At 43.5% G+C, this 27711-nt stretch overlaps 1 protein-coding gene and 2 long non-coding RNA genes across 14 annotated transcripts in view; 2 read left to right on the top strand and 1 right to left on the bottom strand.

Moving 5' to 3' along the window:
- Window positions 1-55: 55 nt before the first annotated feature.
- stx17 (syntaxin 17) lies at window positions 56-17912 on the bottom strand. 3 transcript variants are annotated; one of them, XM_061819214.1, is made up of 7 exons: window positions 17785-17912; window positions 15580-15746; window positions 15438-15503; window positions 9936-10259; window positions 8412-8462; window positions 4635-4721; window positions 56-1756 (listed from the first exon to the last, which is right to left on the bottom strand). In XM_061819214.1, exons 2-7 carry the CDS (start codon window positions 15700-15702, stop codon window positions 1526-1528), a joined length of 882 nt encoding a protein of 293 aa, XP_061675198.1. In that variant the 5' UTR covers window positions 15703-15746; window positions 17785-17912; the 3' UTR covers window positions 56-1525. The 3 variants fall into 3 exon arrangements, with proteins under 3 accessions (XP_061675198.1, XP_061675197.1, XP_061675199.1); XM_061819213.1 differs by having other exon boundaries at window positions 15580-15743; XM_061819215.1 differs by lacking the exon at window positions 4635-4721 and having other exon boundaries at window positions 15580-15743.
- Window positions 8523-10116, top strand: LOC133500491 (uncharacterized). Its single transcript, XR_009794926.1, has 3 exons — window positions 8523-8930; window positions 9546-9654; window positions 9980-10116. It is a non-coding gene; the product is annotated as an uncharacterized LOC133500491 (long non-coding RNA).
- LOC133500490 (uncharacterized) overlaps window positions 17906-27711 on the top strand; it is a 78388-nt gene continuing 68582 nt past the window's right edge. For 8 of the 10 annotated variants that reach the window (XR_009794921.1, XR_009794923.1, XR_009794919.1 and 5 more), the window contains exon 1: window positions 17906-18207. This is a non-coding gene — a long non-coding RNA (uncharacterized LOC133500490). The remainder of the gene's footprint in view (window positions 18208-27711) is intronic. The other 2 variants (XR_009794925.1, XR_009794916.1) reach the window with 2 other exon arrangements.

Genomic DNA, 27711 nt, shown 5'->3' with positions numbered 1-27711 from the left:
CCGGTGTTTTGTTTTCCCGAGATTCCAACCATGTTTTTTTTTTTTTTTTTGTACGTGTGATTCATGTCAGGAAGAGTAGCCCTCTTAAAAACAAAAAACGAACAAAAAAATAATGATGATTTTTAGTATTTGTATTTAAAAGTTGTTCAGATTTAGGGTACTTGTTGCTCTTGTTTGTACTGTTCAACTGAGGCCAAGAGACATTGTGACATATCAACCCACAAAAAAGAAGGGAGGGGGGGGGCATTTTCAAACAAGTCATCTCAAAAGGGGAAGGCTTTGAGAAAGAGATGATTAAAAGTCATTTTACAATATTTTGTGTTTTGCGTGCTTTTTCTTCAGATTGAAACATTCGATATAGCTGACGGGAAGCGGCAATACTGAATTGGAGGAAGAATGCGGAGCCTGTGAGTCGCTGAAGTGACCCGGACGTTGACATTTGCTGGTGTTGTGCGTCGGCTATTGAAATAACATCATGTGAAGTCAACGTGACTGCTACGAGGTTAGATCTGGTTTATGATGACTATTTTGCAGCGATTTGTCATAATGGGACGACGATCCCTGCATGAAGACATGACTCAGTGGACCGATACAAAAGCAGTAAAGGCGACTTTGGTGTGGGCAGCGTTGAATCGATTCTCGCTCAGTGATGGCGTCGATATCCGCCCTGCAATTGACTCGCGACCAGTTCAGGGTGTAGTCTGCCTTTCGCCAGAATAATAATATTAAAATGAATTAAGTAAAATTATAAATAAACCGTCGGTCACAGTTTACATAGGTTAACGTGTGGCCGCAACGCTTCCGTGTACGGGGGCTGAAGCCTATACCAATTATTATTATTTTTTTTTAAATACACATTGGACTCGTACTATTATTATTATTATAAACATTTATAGCATCCATTTTCTTTGATGCTTCTCTTCACGAGGCTCGCGGGGAGAGCTGGAGCCTATCCCAGCTGTCAACGGGCAGGAGGCGGGGTACACCCTGAACTGGTTTCTGGCCAATCGCAGGGCACATAGAGACAAACACCTGCACTCACAATCACACCTAGGGGCAATTTAGTGTTCACACACAGGCAAGGGGAGAACATGCAAACTCCACATAGGCGGGTCCGGGATTGAACCCGGGACCTCAGAACTGTGAGGTCAATATATATATATATGTGTGTGTATATATATATATATATACACACATTTTTTTTGTGTGTGTGGAAGCCTTAGTTTTATTAGCAAAGGCATTTTTGTTGCACAGTAGTTATGTTAGATATTAATAGGTTGCGTAAACGTTGACAAACTAGGCAACAGTTCTGATTGGTGGACACAAACGCTCTCCGCTGAGTAACCATGTCGCCCCCACATGAGGCTGAGGACACAACTATGTCAGTTTGACGCAGTCACATTAAAAAGTATAATTACATACATCGCAAATATGAATAGATTCATATATGTAACAGTTTTGCAGCTCACAGTCTTATTGTGGACCGCGCATTAGGCGTCCAGCAGCCGACCGTAAACGCCGGCGTTCACTCGTCCTTGCCGTGGGCGGGTGGCGCCGTCAGCTGCTTCATCTGCAGCGCCAGCAGGTTTTTGCGGTGATGCTTGACCAGGCTACCCCCGGCGAAGCCTAGGGCGCCGCCCCCCACGGCGGCCGCGCCCGCCGTCTTGAGTCCGATCAGCAGGCCCAGCGGTCCCGCCAGGGCGCCGCCCAGGAGCGCCCCGGCCAAAGGAAGGATCGCCATTTTGTAGCCCGCCGCCTGCAGACACGTGTCAGGGCTTAATTCAATCATAACTGCGTCAATGATGTTTTCTGAATCCAAATCACTAATTTAGTTTGCGATAGTTGAAATTTATTAACAGAGTGAAAACTTGATTTGTTTAATCTTGAAGCGAGAAATTTTTGCCATCACTTCATGACATAATTCAACTTCTGTTTACTTTGGATGACTTCTATTCGTCCTGTTTGCTGCAGAGGTGGCAGAATACCCAAATATTGCAGTCGAGTAAATGTATTGTTACATTACAATAATACAACTAAAAAGCAGTCCTCCAAATAATTACTTGAGTAATAAAGTATTCCGTGACAAAATGAGTGCTTAAGTAACTTCTGACTTGTGTCATTTATGAATAGCAGATGAACGTCAAACAAAAATATGAAAAAGGAATAGTAAAATGCAAATAACATCACTTTCAAACAATTTTGAATCAGAGTAAAACCAGTTACCATTGTTCAATTTTACATTCTGTCTCTAAAATATAGATTTTATCCTCCAATGCAGGTTATATGAACAGGGGTGTGTAGATTTATTATATCCCACAGGTGTCAAACTCGAGGCCCTGGGGCCAGATCCGGCCCGCCGCGTGATTTTATGTGGCCCCCAAAGGCACATCTACACTGTCGATTTCCATGATTCTTGTAAAAAAAAAAAACAGTACCAAAATTTCAAATTGTCATGTATCATAAATGATAACATTGAGATATTACAAGCATTTTGGCGCGACCAAATATGAATAGTTGTAAAAGAAAAAATACCCTTGATATCTGATCCCAAAATTAGTTCATAAATTGATGATGTCAATATGATGAGACGATTCAATATTTTTGTGCGCAAATACACGCACAAAGCAGCTCAGCGCGCGTCCGATTGTGAAAGGGAAACTTCCGGCGCTTTAAACCGCTTCCATTATGGTAGTGGGCTGATTTGGCCGCCGCTATCACCCGAGCGGAAGGCGCTCTTCGCTGATGGCATTGAACCAGCGCACGCGGTTGATTAACGCCTCACTTTTAAATGAATCCAGTTCAAACGCTAACCTCCCTCGACACCCCCCCCCCCCCACCACTTCCCCTCGCCGGGGGAGATTCTAATTTCACCTGTGGTGAGTTAAAAGGATTTAGTTATGAAATATATAAAATGTACGTGCGCGGGACGTCGTTTGGGCCGATGACAGATAACGAGGCGTTTCAACATCTGACGCCGCTCTCATCCGCATTATCGCCGCGCGGCCCTTTTCGCCTAATGGGTGAGCTCCACCTTGTGTTCTTCAATCAGGACTCGGGTTACCTTTACATTTGACATTTCCAAAAAAAAAATTAAAAAAAAAAAAAAAAGGACAGGGAGTGTGAAAAGTACTCTTGTTAAAAAAGTGAGAGATTGTGACAAATATCTTGCGTAATTTCCGGCCTATAAGCTGTGACTTTTTTCCTCTCGGTTTATGCGGTCATGCGGCTAATTTGCATTTTTTTCCCCTCCCTCACGGCCGCAGGGGGGCACTCGAGCGGAAAAAGGTAAGAGTGAGATCAGTGGAATATATGTGCCAAGGATGTGACTTTTACCAGCCCTGTTAGCCCTGCGCTAGCGTGTTACTGCCGTGTCTCAGTGATTTCTACCGGTATGTTTTTTTTTTTTAATTATTAAGCCGACCGGCCCTGTTAGCGCTGTGCTAGTGTCTTGCTGCTCTGTTACTTCCGCGTCGCAGTGATTTTTACTGGTATGTTTTTTTTTTTTTTTTTACTACCCCTGTTAGCGCCACGCTTGCGTTAGTGCCGCCTTGTGTGTTTCTGCCGCGTCTCAGTGATTTAGGTATGGGTTTTTTTTTTCCATTTTTAACCAGCTCTTTTAGTGCCATGCTACCGTGTAGCTGCTGCAGATGTTTGTTTTTGTTTTTTTGATCAGCCCTGTTCGTGCTACTGTGTTGTTGCTATGTTAGGCTAAGCTAAGGTATTCAAACTCTTTCTTTGTAAATATCTCGTGTTTAAATGGGGACACTTGCGGTTTTTACACAGGCGCGGCTTATGTATGTACCAAATGGTATTTCCTTTACAAATGTACTGGGTGAGGCTTATAATCAGGTGCGCTCTGTAGGCCAGCAATTACGGTATTCACAACTAAACCACTGCAACCAGTTCAGGGCGTACCGTTTCCTGCCCGTTGACGGCTGGTATAGGCTCCCAGCACTCCCCGTGGCCCTCGTCAGGATAAGCGGTAAAGAAAATGGATGGATGGACAACTAAAAAAATGACATTTCTCTTCCTAATGATGAGTAAAGATATTGTAATTCCGTTTCAGAAGGAAAAACGGCTTCCTATAAATGAACAAAGATACATTATTCCCCATGGGGGGGCCCCTGAAGCCGTTTGGCAACCACCGATTTGTGGACGACGGACAAACGTCGCATTTGTGTTTAATGTGAGTCCGACAACAGTAAAAAAAAAAAAAAGATAAAAAAAAAAAACCACCAACATGAAGTTTTGGCGATTGTCGCAACTGCGGCGGTGTGGGTGTTCGCCGTCGGGTGTTAAGTGGCTCCGACCCGTGATTCACGCCGGCGATGGCGGGCCAAACGTTCGACATTTCGAGTGTGTCATATGTGTGAAGGCCACCGAGGTACACTCAGCGCTCGAGAGTGTGTGTGTGTGTGTTAGCAAACGGCTATGAAAGCACGAAGCAGTTTATTCAGAGCGGTTTTGATGCCGCGCCCGCACACACGCTCCATCCCTCAATTTCCTTAATTGTGGCTTTCCTCCGTTTTCAAGCGCGTCAATAGGGACAAACCCTGTCGGAACGGCTGCGAGGCAAAGTGCCATCGATCTCCTCCATCTCGCACACGCCCGTTGACACATTAGCACGTACACACCTTCCCCAGGCTCTTGGAGCCCTCCACCACATTGGCAGCCGCCGTGTTGACGTTGTCTTCGATGCTGTCGATTTTCTCCTGCTGGGACTGAAACCCAGGGGATGGATAGATATAGATAGATAGACAGACAGACAGACACGTTTACACAAACAGATCTAGCCGTCATGTACAGTGAAAAACTATTCACCCCTTCCTGATTTCACCCCCCATATCCATCACACTCAAAGTCCGCATTTAAATCCATCTGAGATGCTGTGGTTCAGTTCGTGCTAGAAAACCCTCCAATATGGCGGAGTTGAAACAAGAGCGGGGCAAATTTCCTCCGGAGCCACGTGAAAGACTCACCGCCACTTATCGCAAACACTTGATTTCAGTTATTGCTCCCGAGGATGGTTAAGGGGGGGCAATTACTGTAATTTGCGGCCTACGAGCCGCAAATTTTTTCACACGCTTTCAACTCTGTGGTTTATGCGGTGATGCAGCTTATTTGTGCTTTTTTTCTAACGGCCACAATGGAGGCACTCGACTGGAAAAGGTAAGAATGAGACCGGTGGAATATATGTGCCGAGGAAGTGACTATTACCGGCCCTTAGCGCTGTGCTAGCGTGTTGCTGCTGTGTTAATGGCGTGTCTCAGTGATATTTACAGGTAAGTTTTATTTTAACTGGCCCTGTTAGCATTAGTGCTAGCATGGATTTAGCGTTAGCACGGCGCTAGCGTTAGCACGAGCTTTAGCACAGTGCTAGCGTTAAACTCTTTCTGTGTACCGTATTTCTTTGTAAATATGTGGGCGCTGGCGGCTTTTATACAGCTGCTGCGTATGTATGTACCAAATGGTATTTTCTTTACAAATGTACTCGGTGAGGCTTGTAACCAGGTGCGCTCTGTAGGCCAGGAATTACGGTACTTTTCCCACAGAGAGTCAGAAAGTTTGGATTTTTTTTTTTTTTCCCCCATTTGTGCGTCTTAATAAATTGAATTGTCATTTGGAAAATGCATTTTATTTTGTATTTCCTTGGCATGTCTATGAGTGATATTATGAAATTGGTGTGATGATTTGAAACCTGTGTGTGTGATAGATACGCAAAAAATAAATAAATAGGAAGGGGGGGGGCGAAGACTTTTTCACGGCACTGTATTGTGGTACTTTTATTTATTATTATAAGGGTGAGTGTGTGTCGGTTGGAGGTTACATTTGTTGACGTGTGTGTGTGTGTGTGTGTGTGTGGACACATCTCATGAAATATTCAGAATGGCAGCTGTCTCTCTCCCTATGAGGGCCACATGGACACAGTGACCAAACAACAAGGAGGGCACTTTCCATTGCCTCACCCTCCCCACATTGCCATCGCCCCCCCCCCCCCCCGCCCCACTTCCCATTCATAACACTGCACTTTCGCAAAAACATGTAAAAGCGGCCTTTCCTTTTTATTCACAGGCAAGCACCGACGGATTCAGATCAAATATTTTTAAATCTGACCCGCTCTCCTGTTTCTCTGCACTAGTGGTCTACTTATGAATTCTTAAATCTTGACAATACAAAAAAAGTACATATATATATATATATATATATATATATATATATATGTACTTTTTTTTTTTTTTTTTTAAAAACCCCAAAATAACACTTTGACTTGTCTATTCTTTAACCATTTGCCCCACTTTCAGACAATTTGTTTTTTGCTGACTTTTTCAGTTGGAATTTTGTCACCATTTTTGCACACCCACTCAAGTTTCCATAATAAATAAATAAAATATATGAATAAATAAATAAAGCAACAAATAAAACAAAATAAAATGTTCCTCCAAAGCGTTTGGTAAGTGGTGTAAAATGTTTCAATAAATGCAAAGGCTTCTTCCACAATTCAAACTTTCATTAACAACCCTCCCGGTGTGCTCGGCAACATGCTGGGGGGAAAAAAGGAAAAAAAAAAAAAAAAAAAAATCAGCAGAGCACCCCGTTAAAATGTAGACCTTCAAAATAAAAGCCTGCTGCATCCTAAGTCAACAAATTTGTTGAGTGTGACTGCTAAATAAGACATAATAAAACAAAAGAAAATGAAGTGAAATGTTGATGACAATTCTGTGTGCTTTTATATTTTTAGAGTCTTACTTTTGAAAAGATGCCACCTCAAAAATTGTTGCTGGGGGGAGATTTTGCCCCAAGTTGTGAATGAATGTTTGCTTTGCGGAATATACGCCAACGTCCAGTGTACAAAGTACAAAAATGGCTCACTCGTCTCCCCTCCTCGCTGTCTTCCTTTCACGAGTAAAAGTCTTTAATACACGTAAAAGTGATGTCAAATGTTCATTTATCCACTTCATTAATCAGTAATAGTTGTTCAATTTTTTTTCTGTAACCATAGTTATTCTCTTTAAAATATATCTTTTATGAACATTTGTGGGAACGGATTAATTGGATTTACATTATTTCCTATGGGAAATATTTCTTTGGCTTCGATTTTAGTCTGACCTTTTGGAACAGATTAATCATGAAAACTGAGGTTCCATTGTATTCAATTATACATAATAATAATAATGTCATGCACATTTAAAAACTACTTTCTCCATCGTATGATTTGTTTAGTTGTTTATATATATATATATATATATATATTTTTTTTTTTTTCTTCCTGGTTATCACCTTAATTTCTTCATTACTGCATTGTTTTGATTAATTATAAGTTTTGCTGTATTTTTGATAAACGCGATTCAAATTTATTGGAAAAAATATATACATCGGAACATGTGCATAATAACAGAATGTAAAAAAAAAAAAAAAACAATTATCAAAATGATCAGGAGTTACCCTGAAATTTCGCTGGAACGTCAGTTGAAGTGAGGCAGACGTGTTTTTGGCTTCAGCAATTAAAACAAAAACATAAAAACACAATTAGGATGTCAGATGACCTTCACTATGAACTCAATTATTTGCAAGGCAGCTCATGACCTCTAATTTGCACGTTCATGCAGGCCTGAAGTATAACAGACATAAGAAAAAAATAATTTGACGATAAAAAAGGAATTGAACGCTGTTTAGTTTTATTTGTTTAGCTGTATTCTAATTTCCTCCACTCTTTGTACCTCACCGTCTGTAAAATTTTTGGTTATGAGATGTTGACGTCATATGCCCCCCCCCCCCACGCCCTTTACATGTGCTTTATCAGAAATGTGCAACCTTTGCTTCAACCGAATGATGAACATGTTTTATCATTTAGCACAAGAGATGAAGATATAGCACAGGAGATAAGATCCCAAAAACAAAAAAAGCAGAAAAGAACAAAAACAGCACACACACGCGCACACAGTATTTCCACTGTGGTTGTGTACTAAAATATGACTCCCCCGGTGGCGCCGTCCCCCCCCCCCCCCTCGGGATGCCAGAACAACATCTCTATGCTCTTTCTGCTCCTCCTCTCTCCTGTTTTGAACCATCACTACATCTTACTCTCGTTCTCTCTCTCTCTCTCTCTCTCTCCGCCACTGTTAAGCTCTCCTCCCTCCATCCCTGAGGATCGGGCGATAATCTGAGCCGTCTGTTCTCCACCTGCTCTGATGCATCCCCATGTCGCCCATCTCCCCCTGCCCCCGCCCCCGGCACATGTTGTCCCACCTCCGAATCTGATGAGAGTCCCCCCCCCAACCCCCCTCCCCATCCCCGCGGTAGTCCTTAAACTGATCTGCTCTCTCAAAGGAGCCCCATCAGCCACACAAACAAACAAACAAAAACAAAAAAGCGGACAGGCTCAACACGTGAAATCGGTTTTTCATACTTACGTGGACGAGCACAGAAAAGCTTGTCGCCAAACCGTTCAGTTGCTTCAGATCCTGAAAGAGAAAAAAAAAAAATTGCCGCATTTCTTGTGGATGAAGCTGTAGAGGAAAAAAATGAAAAAAAATTATATGCTACAGTGGCACCGGTGGGTCAGCTGGTAAAGCGTTGGCCTCACAGTTCTGAGGTCCAGGGTTCAATCCCGGGCCCGCCTGTGTGGAGTTTGCATGTTCTCCCCGTGCCTGAGTGGGGTTTCCTCCGGGCACTCCGGTTTCCTCCCACATCCCAAAAACATGCAATATTAATTGGACACTCTAAATTGCCCCTAGGTGTGATTGCGAGTGCGACTCTTTGCCTCGATATGCCCTGCGATTGGCTGGCAACCAGTTCAGGGTGTACCCGGCATTTTCCTTGTTGACAGCTGGGATAGGCTCCAGCGCTCCCTGCGAGCCTTGTGAGGATAAGCGGTTAAGAAAATGGATGGATGTCCCCGACGGAAGTCAAGAGCCGATCGGCTAGTAACGGTGAGCTGCTTGATGTACGTACATCAGTCTTAAACTAACGACAGTGGTTTTCGAATTGCTGAGAGGGGGTGTGAATCGTTTCGACCCCCCCCCCCCCTCCCCATGGGATGACCACTCCAACTACTTCTTCTTTTCCTTTCGGCTTGTCCCGTCATCTTTTTCCATCTAAGCCCCTTTCGTGCATCTTCCTCTCTAACACCGGTATGTCATCTGGACATATTCAATATTGCCTTTCCATTTTTCATCCTTTGTCGTGCTTTTTGTGTCGTGCCACTTCCTGGTCCTCCACACTTGCCTCTTCTCTCTCATTTTCTTCATTCATCAACTTCTCAAAGTATTCTTTCCATCTATTCAGCACACTACTGGCCCCAGTCCACACATTTCCATCTCTCTCCTTAATCACCCTTACCTGCTGCACATCCTTCCCATTTCTATCCCTCTTTCTGGCCAACTTCTAGAGATTCTTTTCTTCTTCTTTCGTGTCCAACCCGGTGGACATGTCGTCATATGCCTCTTGTTTACCTTTGCCCTACGTCGCATTTCAATGTATTCCTTCCGCCCCTCCTCAGTCCTCTCAGTGTCCCACTTCTTTTTTGCTCATCTCTTTTCTTGTAGGACTTCCTGTATTTTGGGGTTCCACCACCAGGTCTCTTTCTTGATCACCTTGGCTGTAGTAGTCCAGTCTTTCGGAAGCTCCTCCTGGTGTGCCGATTCCAACATTTTGGTAAATATATTCGTGTTTAAACTACCACTGTAGTGAGGACAAATGGAGAATGTTGATATAGCGGCTGGTTTTTTTGTTTATTAAAATGGGGTTTTACAGGATACTCATTGTAATGCCAAAGGAGTGCCACCGTCCGCAATGGATTTTTCCAGACGTTTATTCGACGCCGGCGATGAATACAAACACGAGTACTCTCGCGCGGGGGCTGGTGTCTGCCATAGCCCACCGCCAGTTAATATCAGCAATTTTAAACATTTTTCAGTAAGCTTGAGTGACGGTACCTCTTCCAGGTTTTCCCAAGACTCAGCAGCACTCTCATCCACAGGGATCTCCGGCAGCTGGGAGTGAATTTGCCAGCCAGAAACGAAGTCCTCCTCGAAGTCGTCGCCGGCGCGCCCGCAGCCGGTCGACCGAGGGGAGTCGGGTGGCGGCGACGGCGGCAGCGTGGGCTGAAGGGCCGGGTTGGCGTGCAACTGGAGGAAGTCTCGGGCGGCGGCCGACGCCCTGTCCTTGACCGGTTTGACGAGCCTCTCCAGAGCTGGGGCGTCTTCGGCGCGGACACGGCTGCACAGCTTCTCCATCTCCCGGATGTTGGCTCGCAGTTGCTGCAAAGGATGGGACGACGTCATTGACATGTTTTCCTTGGACTTTTGTGGGTTCTCTGCGGGTAGCGCAGCGCGCAAAAACATGGATGTATGACGGATTAGACGGGAACGACGAACATCCCTCAGGGTAGCAGAATGTAGGGCCTGTGCTGACCTCAACTGGAATTTTGAAATTTCCCCGCTGTTTTTCTTTTTCTGGCATTTAAATTCAAATTTGAACTATTCCAGAGCACATAATTTGACCGAGACTGTTTATCTAGTACGTTCAAATTAATTGAGATGACTGAAACTTCAACACACCCTAATTTGCCACTTAGCATGACTGTGACTCGGGATGGTTGTTTTTTTTCAGAACTCTTTCCTCCTTTTGGGTGAGAAAGTTGCTTAACAGCCAACACTCACCTCTGTCCAATAAACACTTAACATAAAAGTGGATTTAAAAAAAAATAAATAAAAAAAATAATCACCTATGTGGCTCATATTGTATTTCAATGCTGTGATTGACAGGTGATCATCGAAACTGATCATTATCCACCTTTTACCCAAACTCAAGCGACCTGAGCACGATAAGTGCTATACAGAATGGACAGCTAGAAATCTTCACAGACCATAAATCAAAACAAAAGCTTTTGGTAGCGTCAATATTGCGCCGGTGGTGGTGGACTGTCTTATTCCATCACACAAAGTCATCTTCAGAGTAATAGAGCTTGTGCACCTATGTCATAAAATCACGTAACTTTTGTTTACGTCGCCATATTGCCAGTCTAGCAAAGCATTGTTCAATGCTAAGTCGGAAAATATGTCTTTTAACACGACACCCAGTCCGATACCGTGAGACATTTGGAAGGTGAAAATAAACAAAGGTACATGGAAAAATTAGATAAACTCGGCAGGGAGGACCCATATTTAATGCCGAAGTCGATGTTTTCGCCGATAAGAAGTTGGACTGTTAATTCGCCTCCGCTTGTATTGGACAACTGGATACACGCACGGATCTGGTGAGTAAGTCGTCGAGAATTACATGGAAAAGTTTGAAAGTGTATAAAATTCTGGACGCATACGAATAGTTTGTTGCTGGATCTGTTCTCACCAGGAATAAATCCCACATAGTGACGGTTTTGACGGCTCGTGAACGTGGAAGTGTGTTCGGCTACACGTTAACATTTGCCGGATTCCATCGATCTTTTCAGCTAGTATTCAATACAAATACCAATATTTAAATAAATGACCCCTGGTTTTACACAAACTCGCATTCATTAACTATGATTGAAAATAAAAAAAAAGGACAGAGTCATCTCCACGGAACGTACACGGAAGCGATGACGGCCACACTTAACCTACTTAAACCTCTGCGACAGTTTTTGTTTTTAAACACGCATTGTTATCAAATGAGCCAATTTGGCATCATAAATACGTTTTGGTATTTTGAGATTGAGAAGACTAATTCTACCTGAAATGAAGTGATCACTACACAGTCGTGTGTATTTGGTTAGGCACCATCCATCATGTTTAATTGCCGAAATCCATCGACGGCGCCGTGAAAATGGTGACGTCACGTGCACGAGCTCTATTTTGCTATAGTGATGGAAAAGTTGAGGGTGGGGTTGATAACCCTGCGACGGGAAAACATCAACCCGTTGATCCTGACATGCCCTGAGGGTGACAGGAGGATTACACCTCAACCATGCACCCTCGAGCATCCAGCACGACCCGGACTAAATGGGGGTCAATATGCTGCACGTAACACATTTTGCTAATTACCCGCCATGAATAAACATGCATGCAGAAATGTGTGCTCACGTGCATTAAACTGAAAAATTAAGCGATTAACAGAGACAGTTAGGTCAGGTACCTGGTAATCTGCTGATTAATTCCGAGATTCAAATCAACCAATCTATACGCACTGTATTTGCAGTGAAGAAAATAAGTATTTGGACACCCTGCTATATTGCAAGTTCTCCCACTTAGAAATCATGGAGGGGTCTGAAATTTTCATCGTAGGTGCACGTCCACGGTGAGAGAGATCATCTAAAAAGAAAAATCCAGAAATCACAGTGTATGATTTTTTTTAAATGATTTATTTGTGTGATACAGCTGGAAATAAGTATTTGAACACCTGTCTATCAACTAGAATTCTGACCATACCATATCAAGGTTCTGGTGTGGCCTTGCCAGTCTCCAGACCTAAATTCAATAGAAAATCTTTGGAGGGAGCTGAAACTCCGTGTTTCTCAGTGACAGCCTAGAAACCCGTCTGATCTAAAGATCTGTTGGAGGAGTGGGCCAAAATCCTTCCTGCAGTGCGTGCAAACCTGGTGAACAACGTTTGACCTCTGTAATTGCAAACAAAGTCCACTGTACCAAATATTAACATTGGTTTTCTCAGGTGTTCAAATACTTATTTGCAGCTGTATCACACAAATAAATCGGTAACAAATTAAACATTGTGATTTCTTAATTTTTCTTTTCAGATGATCTCTCTCACAGTGGACATGCGCCTACGATGAAAATTTCAGACCCCTCAATGATTTCTAAGTGGGAGAACTTGCAATATAGCAGGGTGTTCAAATACTTATTTTCTTCACTGTACATACCAAAGTGGAACATCCAAAGTCAGACATCATTTGTTCTGTGGCTCCAGTTATTCTTACATAACCATACAGTATTTTTAATTAGAATCGTTCCGATTGAATCACATTTTTTTTTCCCCGCAATCGGTTTCGGCAGAAAAAAAAAAAAAAAAATCTTAATTGTGAAAAGCTCACAAAGCAACAAAATAATCCTGGGGTTCAACAACAACATTTTTTTTTTTTTTTTTTTTACCAGGAGTTAATTCTTCAAAATAGATGTGTCATGAGATTTGGGAATGTTCCGTGTGATGTTTAAAAAAAAAAAAAAAAAAAGACTTTTGAGGTACATTTTTCCAGACGATATTTGGGTACTTTTTGGGCCACTTGGCATCAGAGGTCTCACTCTGTCTGTCTATCTGTCGTCCAGTACACTTAACTCAAGAGTGCGCTAACCCGGGAGTCAGGATTGACACCGCGAAGACACAGAAAAGCACTCTGTGTACAGTACATTCCTGGGGCTCGGAGCGTGGCGGCGAGAGGGCTGGGGGGGGCCGTGTGTTGGCTACCGGGCGTCAGCGTCCCTCTGGGAATTTTACAGCCATTATATAATGACACACACTCACAAATGCAGCCATTCAAGACTGGACGTTAGATCATTGATTACTTTCTGTGGGCTGTGAATTTTGGGGCACCTAAAGTGCTATACAATTTGGACACATTAATAAAAAGCGGGTGAAAATAAGACAATGTGCGTGCAAGTCTGTCTGGAACAAAATATCAGGTGCTTTTATTTCGATGTGCACGCACGAGGATGGTACAAGCGAGCAAGACCAAGCACTTGTGCCCACAATGTCGCCAACTGAGCGACATTTCCTCCACATTTAGAGACTTTTCGAGCAGCTGCCAGCGGGAGTCGGCGCATTTTTATAACTCGCCCCCGTGAGTCTCCCCAATTTTAATCCACGAGACCCAAGCGCACATGCTCAGGGTACGGGGATAATAGTTGCCAGGCAGGGACGCTACCTGCCTTTTCCTCATGTCCGTTCTATCCCGTAAAACCCTTTTCTGTCCGGTTGCTTTTTCAATAAACATCTGAATAATTCATTAAAAAAATAAATAAATAAATAAAAAGTGTAAAACTGTAAAAACAAGATGAGAGAGAATTTCAAATTTCTTCGTTGCACAGCAAAGCTGTTCCACCACAAAAGGCATCCAGGTCCACCCTTCTAATCAGGTCCACCAACTAAACAGGACAAGTTAATAATAATTTAAAAATATATATTTTTTTCTGACATCCCCACAACGCCAACAGCGGCAATACAGCGTATACAGTGCAACAGTGATAACTTGGGAAAATTCTTATTTCATGCATGGCGGAGGATGGAAAATGAGGATTTTCTCTCATAATACGCATATCAAGCGTTACATGGACTGCGTGACAATTCATACACAGTCCAAAGTGCCACTATTCTATCTATTTTTGAATTCCCAACTTGAATAAAAATGTCACCACGATTCAAAATATGGTAAATACGCATATTGTACACGTTTTTGTGAATGCTGATTAAATGAAGCCCCACGGTGGCGCTCTGGCACTCCGATTTCCTCCTACATCCCAAAAACATGCGACATTAATTCGACACTTTAAATTGTCCCTAGGTGTGATTGTGAGTGTGGCCGTTTGTCTTTATGTGCCCTGTGATTGGCTGGCAACCAGTTCAGGGTGTACCCCGCCTCCTCCCCGTTGACAGCTGGGATAGCCTCCAGCACTCCCCGCGACCCTGGTGAGGATGAGCGGCTAAGAAAATGGATGGATGCTTTGGGGATGTGGGAGGAAACCGGAGTGCTCAGAGAAAACCCACGCAGGCATGAGGAGGACATGCAAACTCCACACAGGGAGGGCCGGGATCGAACCCGGGTCCTCAGAACTGTGAGGCCAACACTTTATCAGCTGATCCACCGTGCCCCCTATTAACTAATCATATTCATCCATTATGTATGTGAAGACTCTCTAAATAAAGAGCGACAATGCTTTAACGTGGAAACATAAATATCAATATCCAGAACATTAATACATTTTTTTTAGACGCTTATCCTCACTAGGGTCACAGGAGTACTGGAGCCTATCCCAGCTGTCAACAGGCAGTCGGCGGGGTACACCCTGAACTGGTCGCCAGCCAATCGCAGGGCACATTGAGACAAACAGCCGCACTCGGAATCACACCTCGGGGCAATTTAGAGTCTCCGACTTATTTTTTGGAAGTTGGAGGAACCGGAGTGCCCGGAAAAAAAACAACACAGGCACAGGGAGAACATGCAAACTCCACACAGGCGGGTCTGGGATTGAACCCGGATACTCAGAAATGTGATGCCAACGCTTCACAGCTGTTCCACCGTGCCGCCTACTTCCACAGCATTTATAAGAAATCACAATGTTCTATTATTGGATTTTTCCAGATCAAGCCCGCTGACTACTCATGTGGTCCTTGGGACTTGACCTGGTGCCCGCGGGCACCCTGCTGGTGACCCGGAGGTCAACCTCTTGGATCACACGCCTTCATCCGTGCGCACGCTGAGGTGATTTGTTTCAAATATGTCAAGTGTGTACCTGAACTGTTCGGCTGGCATTTATGTGCTCCTGATGAAGGCGGCCCCATTGTTGCCCTTGCTGGTACTGCGAGGATGAACGAAAACCAATCAGATATTCATCTCGACGCGCTTCCGAGGCTTCCAAGTGGAAAAGGCGTCACCTTGAGTATGTTGCTGTGGTGTTTCTGGAGCCGCTCCAGGTCGGTGGGTAAAGCCACTTTAATGAACTTGTGAACGGGAGCCTCCAGGCGCCTCAGCGTCAGTTTGGTGCCGCCCTCCGCCATGGGACTTGTCGACCTGACTCCGCACCAGCCGAACTCGGTCTCTGCTTGTACAACGCAGCAAAAGAGGGTCGCCATTTTTTTTTTTTTTTGGTGATATATGGGTGACTCCGTGTGCATCAGAAAATTAAAAAGTATCCCCCATTCCTGCCCACAATCAAAAGAATAATTTGTTTGGGTTTGTTTATATGCAAATGTTATGTGTTATATGTTTTTTTTATATATAGTTGTGCCTTGAGATTTGGGACATTTGTATCTAGAATAATGTTTCTCCATTGAAATGAATGGAAATGACAACAATCCATTCCACCCCCTCCACACCCAAAAAAAAAAAATTTTTTAATTATTTGATTTTTACCCTTCCAACTACTGGCAAGGATGCCTTATTTTATTTTATCCAGCCATCCATTTTCTTTCCCGCTTATCCTCACAAGTGCCGGAGCCTATCTCAGCTGTCAACGGGCAGGGCACACGGAGACAAACAGCCGCATTCACAATCACACCTCGGGACGATTTAGAGCAGGGCTCAACAACCTTTTTGAGGCCGAAGGCTACTGCGTGAGCACCGGTCGCATGAAGGGCTACGTGACCTGTTTGCGGCAAATTTCAGACTCAGTTCATTACACGTACATAAAATAGTTCTCTTTTAATTTATTGTAGTAAGTGACATTACAGGTATTTTAATATTTTAATTCACGTAATCGAGTCAGATTTAGAATTCAAAGCACAAATAATAGTAACAATTTGTGGCCTACGGTATTTTTAGAACATACCTCGCAGGTGCCTTATATGGTCCTCGCGAGCTACCATTCGCCCGCGGGCACGGCATTAGTGACCCCGGATTTAGAGTGTCCAATTAATGTTGCATGTTTTTGGGATGGGGCACGGTTTCCTCCCACATCCCAAAGACATGCAACATTAATTGGACACTCTAAATTGCCCCTCAGTGTGATTGTGAGTGCGACCGTTTGTCTCCATCTGCCCTGCGATTGGCTGGCGACCAGATCAAGGTGTACCCTGCCCCCTGCCCGTTGACAGCTGGGATAGGCTCCAGCTCTCCCTGCGACCCTCATGAGGAGAAGCGGCAAAAGAAAATGGATGGATGGATGGATGGATGGATGGATGATTTTGGAACCAGCAGTGGCTGGGTATTACGAAACCAGACTGGAATTGAACCCGTGTCATCTGTTTTCATTTCACCGGCGCCCGTACGGCTATCAAGAAAGAACTAGTTTATATATTTTTTCAAGGTTGAGAAGTATACAACACCATTGTGTCCTTGGGTTTCCAGTGTATTTCTTCAAAATTAAATTTCAGGGTAATGTCAGTGATTCAAGGAATTTTACCAACGAGCATTAATCCAGGATATGATAGGAAATTTGGCACATGAGGTTTTAGATTGGCTCAATAAGTCTCAAATTTTGTGAATTATGATACAACAAAAGGAAGATTTTCAAAAAGGATGAGTTTTAAAACATTTGAAAATGTAAATCATAGTTTGTGGTGCATTTAACCATGAATCTAAGCATACATTTTTAAGCGGATGTCTCCATTCACCGCCATTCATGCCGGATCTCCAGGGTTCAGAGTACCTTTACTTTTGTCACAAAGTGGATGTGGTACCCACTTTGACTCAAGTTTAACTTAGTGTACCAAATGGGGGGCTCGCCCCACAAAGGGACACAACAGACCTAACTCTGTGCATGGAGGGTCAGAGGACAATTGTGGAAAATCCTATTTGACATGTTCAGGCTCGTGTTATACGATTGTCTATTGTGGTGCTCGTCTATCTTAATTGCAAAAAGAGGATAAAGTTCCATTCACGTACATCCAATTCACATTCGTTCTCGATCCAAGCGAGCAAGACTTAAACAATCCAAGCCATTGTTAAAACGTGAACATAAGTGACCCGTACAAACCATAATGACGTAGAAAAGATTGCTTCAAATTAAGGGACCAACCAGTGAAAACCGTAAAGAGTCTTAAGCAAACTTACAGAAAGAACAATTTGAATGCGGAAAAAAAGCTATTTGACCAAAAAGGTAAAACGCAGCGACAGATAAACGCACATAACGCGACACTTACCCAAGAGAATACCTCTCGAACGTAATATTTATGTTTCCCCTGCCATTGTAGGACAAAACATACAATAACTATGCGTGACGAGTTTTTAACAGCTGGTATTTGTAAACAAGTCTCACCCAAGTGCGTCGACGAACTTTGTCCGACCTCAAACAACAAAACCCCCATTTATAATTCCGCGTGATGTTTGTGCAATGTAAAACTTCGTAAAGATTGTCAAACCTAAAGTAATTGATTTTACTAATTACATAAAATATCAGCCAGGATACGCTCCGGCACTCCATTGGAAAATGTCTGAATGGATTTGCTGTTATTCTTGATTTTAAATTGTTCTCAATCTACATTTTAGTAAAGAAAGGAAGAAAAAAAGTGAACAGAAATTACATCAGGTTTTTTGCACTAACCATCGGCAAACGGAGAGCTAAGGTAAATAAATCCAAATTTTTTTAATATGTATTGAATACTTTTAGCTGTAACGGAGTGTGTCACTCAACTCGGGGAAACCCTGTTACTCATCAGGGGAAGAAAAATTGATGTCAAAGTTCTTTTTTTTCCACGAAATTGATAAATTTATTGATGACGAGTTAGCATAACAGCTAGCATGTACTCTTGAGCACCCATAATGTCCATGTGTAACCTTGCTACTAGCATCTCCATCACTGTAATTAGAGTAACACTAATATTAAATTAGTTTTCATATAAATTTTGACTTTATGTAATTTTAAATTTTTTTTCAGCATTATCGTGAAAATATATGTTTTTCAGCTTAACCAAACACAGCAAAACATATAAATGAGATATGTCTCTTAAACGTGTACTGTTCATGGCTGACCTGTACCAGTAAAATGATATGGTGGTTTATTACCTGTTTTATTGAAAACATGACAAAAATATAAAGTGAATGGTGAGTTTTTTTCAAAACGTTGGTGCCTAAACGTTCCTTTCCTGACCTATATACTCAAACGATGATGTGATTTATTACACAAATAGCTTGTACCAGCCATCTAGTTTTAATTTTTTGGATTTATTTGGTGACATTGGATAATTTTCTGCAGCACACCAGTGGAGAATAAATACTGCATTGACATTATGTAAAGAACTTGCTTGGGAAAAGTTGATTCCGCTTTCATCTGTCTATATTTTTAGGATAATATTTAATCTATTGTTTTGGTGTGCTTATTGTGTAAACATAGCAAAAATTCAAACAATGCTCTTCAGATACATAGGCTTCCAATTTGTCAATAACTGCAGAATTGCGAGACTGCAATATTTAAAGTGCCACGGTCACGCAAAAAAAAAAACCCTTTTTAGTATGTTTTTAATGGAAAAAAAAGGCAGCCGGAATAGACCCATCCGTTTTTTCACCACACGTCATGATGTTGTCGTATATGGATTTTTGTATGTCCCGCCATGAAAATCCTCTCCAGGAATTTGTTTTGGAGAAGAAGCAGGAAGTGAAGTTTTTTTTCCAGAAGCCCACATTGATAGGTTTGTGTATTTATACCTGTTTTACCGCCAGGAAAGTAACTGTTTTTTCTGCGTGTTAGCCAAAATGCTGGCTCCTTGTATTGCTGGATATTGCTCGAACACTCGGGAGGATGCATTCACTCTTCACATGTTTCCAAAAAACCCGGTTCGGCGTGAAAAATAGATTGCACAGGTGCAAAGGACGAGAGCTTTTTGGGTTCCAATTGTCAGGTAGGTGTCTATAGAGCTATTAAAAATAATAGCTTGGAGGGAACGACGTAATCCTTCTTTCAGCGAGCGACTGTGGCCGCTACATACTGTCATAAGTACTGTCGGGGAGTCCGTTGTTAGTTAGAAGTGATCCGCATATCATCTAAATATGGCTCGAAACGATAGGGTCACATTGCCCTGGTCACTTCACTCGATTCTCAGATGTTCTCTTCTTTGAAAAGAGCTTCCGTGTCGGAAGGGGCGTTGGAAAAATTCCTCTCCCATAGCAGGTGGCAAAGCGTCTTCTCAATGGCGACTATCCCAGTGTGACATCTGCTGATGACGTTGCAGGCAATATGGCTGCCACCGGGATGTCGAGTGAGACTTCCGCAACTTTGCGCATGATTGACACCCTCTCTGCTCATTTTTTTTTCCGTATAGACATTGAAGTGAATAATATATGTAGTTTTAATCACAGTACTATTTTAAAATGTATATAGGCATGTCCGTGGCACTTTAATATTGTAAATGTATCGCTCGTAATCCACTGTCATATAAAGATCCAAATTTGACTTATATGTACATAGGACGTAACATTAGGTACCCCCACTCGATGCAATCATCAATATAACAAGCTGGATTACAAAATTTTATTCTACAAAAACAATGTAAACATTTTCTGAATGACCGGCTCACGCATTTAAATAGTGTGCTTTTTTGTTTCAACGTGATGTTATTGCTATAATTAGCTGAAAAACAAAACACACGCACATAAAACAACAACAACAACAAGACATTATGGGCTATGTTTTCATATGAAGAGAGATACTTGGTATTTCCCCTTCATCGCGATGAGCCATTGCGAGTGGGTTGATTGTGTGTTTCCACTTCCTTTTTGCAGCAGCACCTTTTACCTTTGACATTTAGGCCAACACCCCCCCCCCCCCCCCAATGCTTTCCTCCTGGCGAAGGGCAAAATTGATGCACACAGTCCCATACCACAAGGGAGTTCCCCGGCCTGCTCTTAAGAAAAAAAAAAAAAAGGCCTATTTAGGTTTTATCTGAACAAGCAGCAGCTCTGTTCACTTCCAGGGGACTTCCAGAGTTGCAGATCGAAGTGTGTGTGTGTGGGGGGGAGGGGGGGTTAATGTTGATAGTTCAATTGCAAATCACCAAAAATCTGCGTTCTCGTTTTATTTTTTGTTTTTGGACACAGTGACTGTGTGTGTTAGTCTGCGTGGTTACACCAGCCACGGGACTCAGGTGTCGTCCATTTCGGTCTAATCCAGGAAGTTAGTCAGCAGGAGAGGAAGTCAGCAGGCGCCTCCGATCACATATTACCTCCCGCTACCTAAAGTAGGTGCTATCATCGCATCCTGGTGGCTTAGTGGATGCACTCATCATTCGTTGTTGACAAGTGGTGAAAAAATACACATTACTATTATAATGTAAAAAGGTAAACGTCTCCAGCAAACTGAAAAAAAACGCAGTAAAAATCCGTCACTTTAACACAAAAAAAAGATGTCGTTGTTAATGATCCACAAAGGATTAAGTGGAGACTAAATGTTTATTTCTATGGGTCTGTTTGTGGCCCACGCTTGGCCTGCAATTGATCCAGGGTATGCGCTGCTCCTCGCCCAAAATCAGCTGTACGATGCTCCGGCTGACCCTAATGAGGGTAATCCAATTCAGTGTTATTGATACAGAAGTGGCAGCAGTGGCTCAGCTGGTTAAGCGGACCCGCGTTCGATCCCGGCCCCCCCTGTGTAGAGTTTGCATGTTCTCCCCGTGCCTGTGTGGGTTTCCTCCAGGCACTCCGATTTCCTTCCACATGCTAAAAACATGCAACATAAATTGGACGCTCTAAATTGCCTTGAAGTGTGATTGTGAGTGTGGCTGTTGTCCATCTCCATGTGGCCTGTGATTGGCTGGCAACCAGTTCAGGGTGTACCCCGCCTCCTGCCCTGTTGACAGCTGGGATAGACTCCAGCTATCCCCGCGACCCTGGTGAGGATAAGCGGTGAAGAAGATGGATGGATGGGTGATACAGAAGTTCTCACCAGGCACTTTACATGTGGAGCAGGTACAGAACCACACTCTACATCTATTAAAGTACTTCTCAATTGCTAAACCCAATTGTCTGAATTAAATCATCAGTAACGTGAACACACTTCCATCCATCCATTTTCTTTGCCGCTTATCCTCACGAGGGGTCGTGGGGAGTGCTGGAGCCTGTCACAGCTATCAACAAGCAGGATGCCGGGTACACCCTGGACTGGTTGCCAGCCAATTGACCCCTCCGTAGAAATTGCGTCATCTGCGTCGCTGACCAATCAGAGGCCAGAGATCTGCATAAACCACGCCCCTTTTTTGCACCGCCGTTCCCTCAGTCATCGTTGCATGGTCCAGTATACCTTTTGTTTAGCGTTTTATCGCGTATTTGGGTTCTTTAACAATAGATATGGTTAAGAGGTGTCGTCACGGACTTTGTAATAGTGATGACAGGTATCCTGAAAGGCTAGTTGGTGTAGTTCAATTCGTACCCTTTCCAAAACCGAAGACCCAGTACGAAAAATGTATTCGATGGATCAAACTTTGTGGACACCGCATCATCAACTGAATCCATCTAAAATCAACCGGAACAGAAGACAGAGTACGAAAAATGTCTTCGATGGATCAAACTTTGTGGAAGACCACATCATCAACTGAATCCATCTAAAATCAACCGGAACAGAAGACCGAGTACGAAAAATGTCTTCGATGGATCAAACTTTGTGGACACCGCATCATCAACTGAATCCATCTAAAATCAACCGGAACAGAAGACCGAGTACGAAAAATGTCTTCGATGGATCAAACTTTGCGGAAGACCGCATGATCAACTGAATCCATCAACCGGAACAGATATGTTTGCACGAAGGTATGCCCTATATTTGATTTTCAATACATGTGGAGCGCGTGACATTACACAAAGAAAACGAGAGAAACAACTCGTAAATCAAGCCTCGCCTTGTTCTTTTCCTTCATACGGCGGTTCACAAACGGCTATACACATACACATACAGATTCTGCACACAAGTGTGATATGTAACATGAAAATAGGAAACTGTCAATGACGAATTCGTCTTTGGGTTATAATATATTATATTATGTGGCTTTTCGGTCTTCCTCTGACTCCGGAAAGATCTCGCGCTAATATCAATGGTTTCTCCGTCGATATGGATGTAAATACCATTGAAATACCCCTCGCTGAAATACTTGAAGCCCTGCTGTCTGCTTTTCAACGATATTTCACTATTCGGTAAGAATGCGAGTGAGAAATTAGCTGGTAAATCGGACAATTTCCTTCTGGTCTTTTCTTCCTGCGCCGCCATTTTTGCTAATAGTTTGTCTGGGGTTAGCACACGTGGGGTGATGTAACTTCAGGAGGCGTGGTTAAGTGCCCTGTACGGAGGGGTCAATTGCAGGGTAGAAACAAACACCCACACTCACAATCACACCTATGGGCAATTCAGAGTGTCGAAGTAATGTTGTATGTTTTTGTGAAGTGGGAGGAAACCGGAGTGCCCGGAGAAAACCCACGTAGGCACTGTTGTTGAAGTTTTACTATGGATCGAGACGATCCGAGGGACAGAGGCCGAGTGTTAAGGGGGAGATGAGGTATCGGACAAAAAACACTTACATATTTCAGATGAAAGCCAACTTTTACTGCCTAAGCAATTTCACAGTGTCCACTATTGTGCTATCAGATCACCCGTCTTGTAAATGATGACACATGAGAAAGTAGGTCACAAAAGTAAGACGAAATTTGCAAAAATGGCACAGGTGGTAATCAGATATCCGACAGGGATGCACACTAATAACAATAAGTACAATGACGCAGTGACATAGCTATTAAAAGTCCGACACCTGCAACAGTGAGCCAACACCGAAGATGATAATGATAATGATAACTTTTTCCTGTTAAATAATAAGACCAAATCTTACCAGTACACCCGCCGCGCCACTCTTAAAGACGTACACTCATACAATAATTACAAATGTTACAGTACTTAAGCAGGCCCATCAATGTATTTTATAATGACGGTGTCCACCACCGCACAGTCACAGTCTGGGCAACGTAGAGGAAAGATGAGCTAGACATGCTGCTTATGTTTACTTTCGATATTCATGGAGAAAGTTGAAAAAGATATGCTGTTGTTTTAAGATCCAATGACTGTCGGAGTATGTGAATAATCGAAGAAAAAGTGGTTAAACTGGACAAGATTTTCTCTTTTCCGAGTGGGAAAGGTCTGGTCCGAAGCCAATGTAGAAAGTGCAGGATGAGATGGTGTGTAAGGTTAAAATTCCACCTTGGCACAGCCTGATCCAGGATGAAAGCACAGACAATACAGTGCGCAGAAAGCTAATTCTGTATTTTTAAATATAGGAGGCAACATAAAACGGTTTGGGAGCATTCGTAACCATCCCCCCACCCACCTCCATCGTCGGTAGCTCGCAAGGGGCTGGCTGCTTGAAAAGTAGATCTTGGGGTAAAAAAGTATGGGCACCCCTGGATTAAAACATTGCATGATCTGATATTGTGTAAACTGTACTTTACACCCATCCATTTCCCGAACCACTTATCCTTACTGGGGGTCTCAGGGGTGATGGAGCATGTGCTAGCTATCTTCGGGTGTGAGGTGGGATACACCCTGAACCGGTCGCCAGCCAATCACAGGGCACATCTAAAGAAACAATCAATCACACTCACGTTGACACCTACGGGCAATTTAGATCCTTCAATCAACCTAACATGGATGTTTTCGGGATGTAGGAGGAAACCGGAGTACACCGAGAAAAACCACGCTGGCACGGGGAGGACTGGTTGTCTGTACGTGCCCTTTGATTGGGCGACGACTTTTATGTTTATACGCCCTCTCGCCCAACGTCAGCCGGGGATTGGCTCCGGCTCGAAAAGCGCCAAAGCGGATACGTGGGTCAGTGTTCATGTATATTCCGTGGCCGAAGATATAACGTGACTAAGTGGGTGTGATCCAGACTGTGCGTTTGACAGCAAAATCAATTCAAAGGGAGAAATACCAATTTAACACTTTAATCTGTGTGAAATCTTATCAGATCAGAGTTTCAAATGCTATAATTATGTCAAATCGCATCGCATGTTCCGTCCATTTTCCGAGCCGCTTATCCCTTGAACCCAAAACGAATTCCCGATTTGCGTTCAACACCCTGGGATTGGCTTGCAAACCAGCTCGAGGTATTCAGTACCTCGCCCCAGATATCTGGGATCGACTCCGGTCCCTTGTGAGGATAAGTGTCTTCGAAAAGGAATGGATGGATTTAACACCTTTCCGCTTATTAAAATTATTCTATTTTTCCGCTATTTGACCATGTTCCAAATCTGATTGGATTAGGATAAATTATGAAGCCGCAGATAGAAATCAGAACGTGTGTGCACGTACACACACACACACACACACACACACAGGGAGCTCTAATTAAGACTCTGGGGGTATTTGCTATCTGTCAGCTGTAATCGATTGTCCAGAAGACTGACACGTCCCTGAGTGTGCGAGTGTTGCATACGTGTGGGTGCGAGCGCTGTGACATTTGCACTGAACACGCAGATGATCATGTTGCCAATTTTATGGTTATTTAAAAACTAAATAATAAATGAAATGAAAATATCCTTTGAGGAAACGCGGCAGAGCTTTAGTGTTTAGGCAAAATGAAGGATTCATGTGTCCTACTCTTTAGAGTTTTTAGGATAGCCTGGTTCTGGACTGTTTTACTGACTGGCTACACCATGTAAGGGTGAAAAGCTATGTCTCCAAGGTGTACCTCAGGGAACCGTTCTAGCACCGTTCCTCTTTAGGCTCGTCATCATGGGTCCTACTCTTTAGCGTTTTTAGGATAGCCTGGTTCTGGACTGTTTTACTGACTGGCTACACCATGTAAGGGTGAAAAGGTATGTCTCCGAGGTGTACCTCAGGGAACCGTTCTAGCACCGTTCCTATTTAGGCTCGTCATCATGTGTCCTACTCTTTAGAGTTTTTAGGATAGCCTGGTTCTGGACTGTTTTACTGACTGGCTACACCATGTAAGGGTGAAAAGCTTTGTCTCCGAGGTGTACCTCAGGGAACCGTTCTAGCACCGTTCCTCTTTAGGCTCATCATCATGGGTCCTACTCTTTAGCGTTTTTAGGATAGCCTGGTTCTGGACTGTTTTACTGACTGGCTACACCATGTAAGGGTGAAAAGCTATGTCTCCGAGGTGTACCTCAGGGAACCGTTCTAGCACCGTTCCTCTTTAGGCTCGTCATCATGGGTCCTACTCTTTAGCGTTTTTAGGATAGCCTGGTTCTGGACTATTTTACTGACTGGCTACACCATGTAGGGGTGAAAAGCTATGTCTCCGAGGTGTACCTCAGGGAACCGTTCTAGCACCGTTCCTCTTTAGGCTCGTCATCATGGGTCCTACTCTTTAGCGTTTTTATGATAGCCTGGTTCTGGACTGTTTTACTGACTGGCTACACCATGTAAGGGTTAAAAGATATGTCTCCTAGGTGTACCCCAGGGAACCGTCCTAGCACCGTTCCTCTTTAGGCTCGTCAACATAGATTTAACTCTGGTTAATGCCATATCCAAAGGTTTTCCGATGACTCCTTCATAGTTGAAAAAACCACTGACGGCAACGACAACTTTGTGTTCCTACCAGTCCTGTGTCTTCTTTTTCTTTCGGCTTGTCCCGCTAGGGGTCGCCACAGCGTGTCTTCCTAGATGAACGCATATTTGTTTGGCACAGTTTTACGCCACATGCCCTTCCTGACGCAACCCCGTGTGCAATGATCAATAACAAACTATTTCCCACGAAACCGATGCCCATTTCAAGAAGGGACAGAGTAGAGACATCCGGACAAACAACTATTCACACCCATGGACAATATTTGGTAGTCATTCGAGAACAAGAAAACATACAACCTGCAAATCGGAAGGCTAAACCCAAGATATGAACCAAGGATCTCAGAACTATCAGGGTGACATGCTAAGCACTATACCGCGGTGGTTCTGGTCCGACATGCGCATGAAGTAAATGTGAACTAGCTATTGTGCCTTTCTGTCTTGTCTCGTGCGAAGATTGCTCGCAATTTCCCAATCAAAGTTGCAATCAAACACCTGGCAGTGTTGTACGGTTGCACAGGACAGCTGGAGAGTGATGGCAGTGACAGTATAGATGGCATGTACTGGGAAATGTCACCGCGGCGATCAATGCTGTTTAACGAGGCTGGAGGCTGATCCGGACCTCATGCTAATGCTGCACTCTCCCCATCTCTTTGGCTTTCCTTCCCCGTTTCACTCCCCTTAATCCTCTTCCAGGCTCATCTAGTGGGAGATCCCCATGGGAGGAACGCGAGGAGGCCTTTTACCTGTCAGAAGGCTCGTGTTTGGTAATGGTTGCTTTTAAGAAAAATGTAAGAAAATAAAAGAGCAGCACAAAAACTCAGAATTCCTCCCATGTTACAAAAACGGACACAGACTGAAATCCACTCAATTGTCCACAATTTGTGTGATACTGCCACTAGTTTTCACACATTGTTTGCTCATTTAAACAAATAATGTAAATAGCGTTGGCGGCACGGTTGTTCAGTTGGAAAACATTAACCTCACAGTTCTGAGGTCCCGGGTTCAATCCCGGACCCGCCTGTGTGGAGTTTGCATGTTCTCCCCGTGCCTGTGTGGGTTTTCTCAGACCCCCTGGTTTCTACCCACATCCCATAAACCTGCAACATTAATTGGACACTATAAATCACAGGTGTCAAACTCAAGGCCCAGGGGCCAGATCCGGCCCACCACATGATTTTATGTGGCCCGCAAAGGCAAATCATGTGTGTCAACTTCCAGAATTCTTGTTCAAATCTGTACAAAAAGTTCAAATTGTTACATAACTGATAACGTTGAGATATTGCGGCCCCATAATGGCCCTCTGAGGGAAACAATGTGACATGGGATGAAAATGAGTTTGGCACCCTTGCTCTAAATTTTCCCAAGATGTGATTGTGAGTGTGGCTGTTTGTCTCGGTGTGCCCTGCGATTGGCTGGCAACCAGTTCAGGGTGTACCCTGCCGCCTCCTGCCTGTTGACAGCTAGGATAGGCTCCAGCACTCCCAGCGACCCTCGTGAGGATAAGCGGCAAAGAAAATGGATGGATGGTAATTAGCGTTGTGAGCTACCAGATGTAACAGCCCATCAAAAC

This window comes from Syngnathoides biaculeatus, chromosome 5, assembly GCF_019802595.1.
Source record: "Syngnathoides biaculeatus isolate LvHL_M chromosome 5, ASM1980259v1, whole genome shotgun sequence".
Taxonomy (NCBI): domain Eukaryota; kingdom Metazoa; phylum Chordata; class Actinopteri; order Syngnathiformes; family Syngnathidae; genus Syngnathoides; species Syngnathoides biaculeatus.
This window is presented reverse-complemented; position numbering and strand designations above follow the sequence as displayed.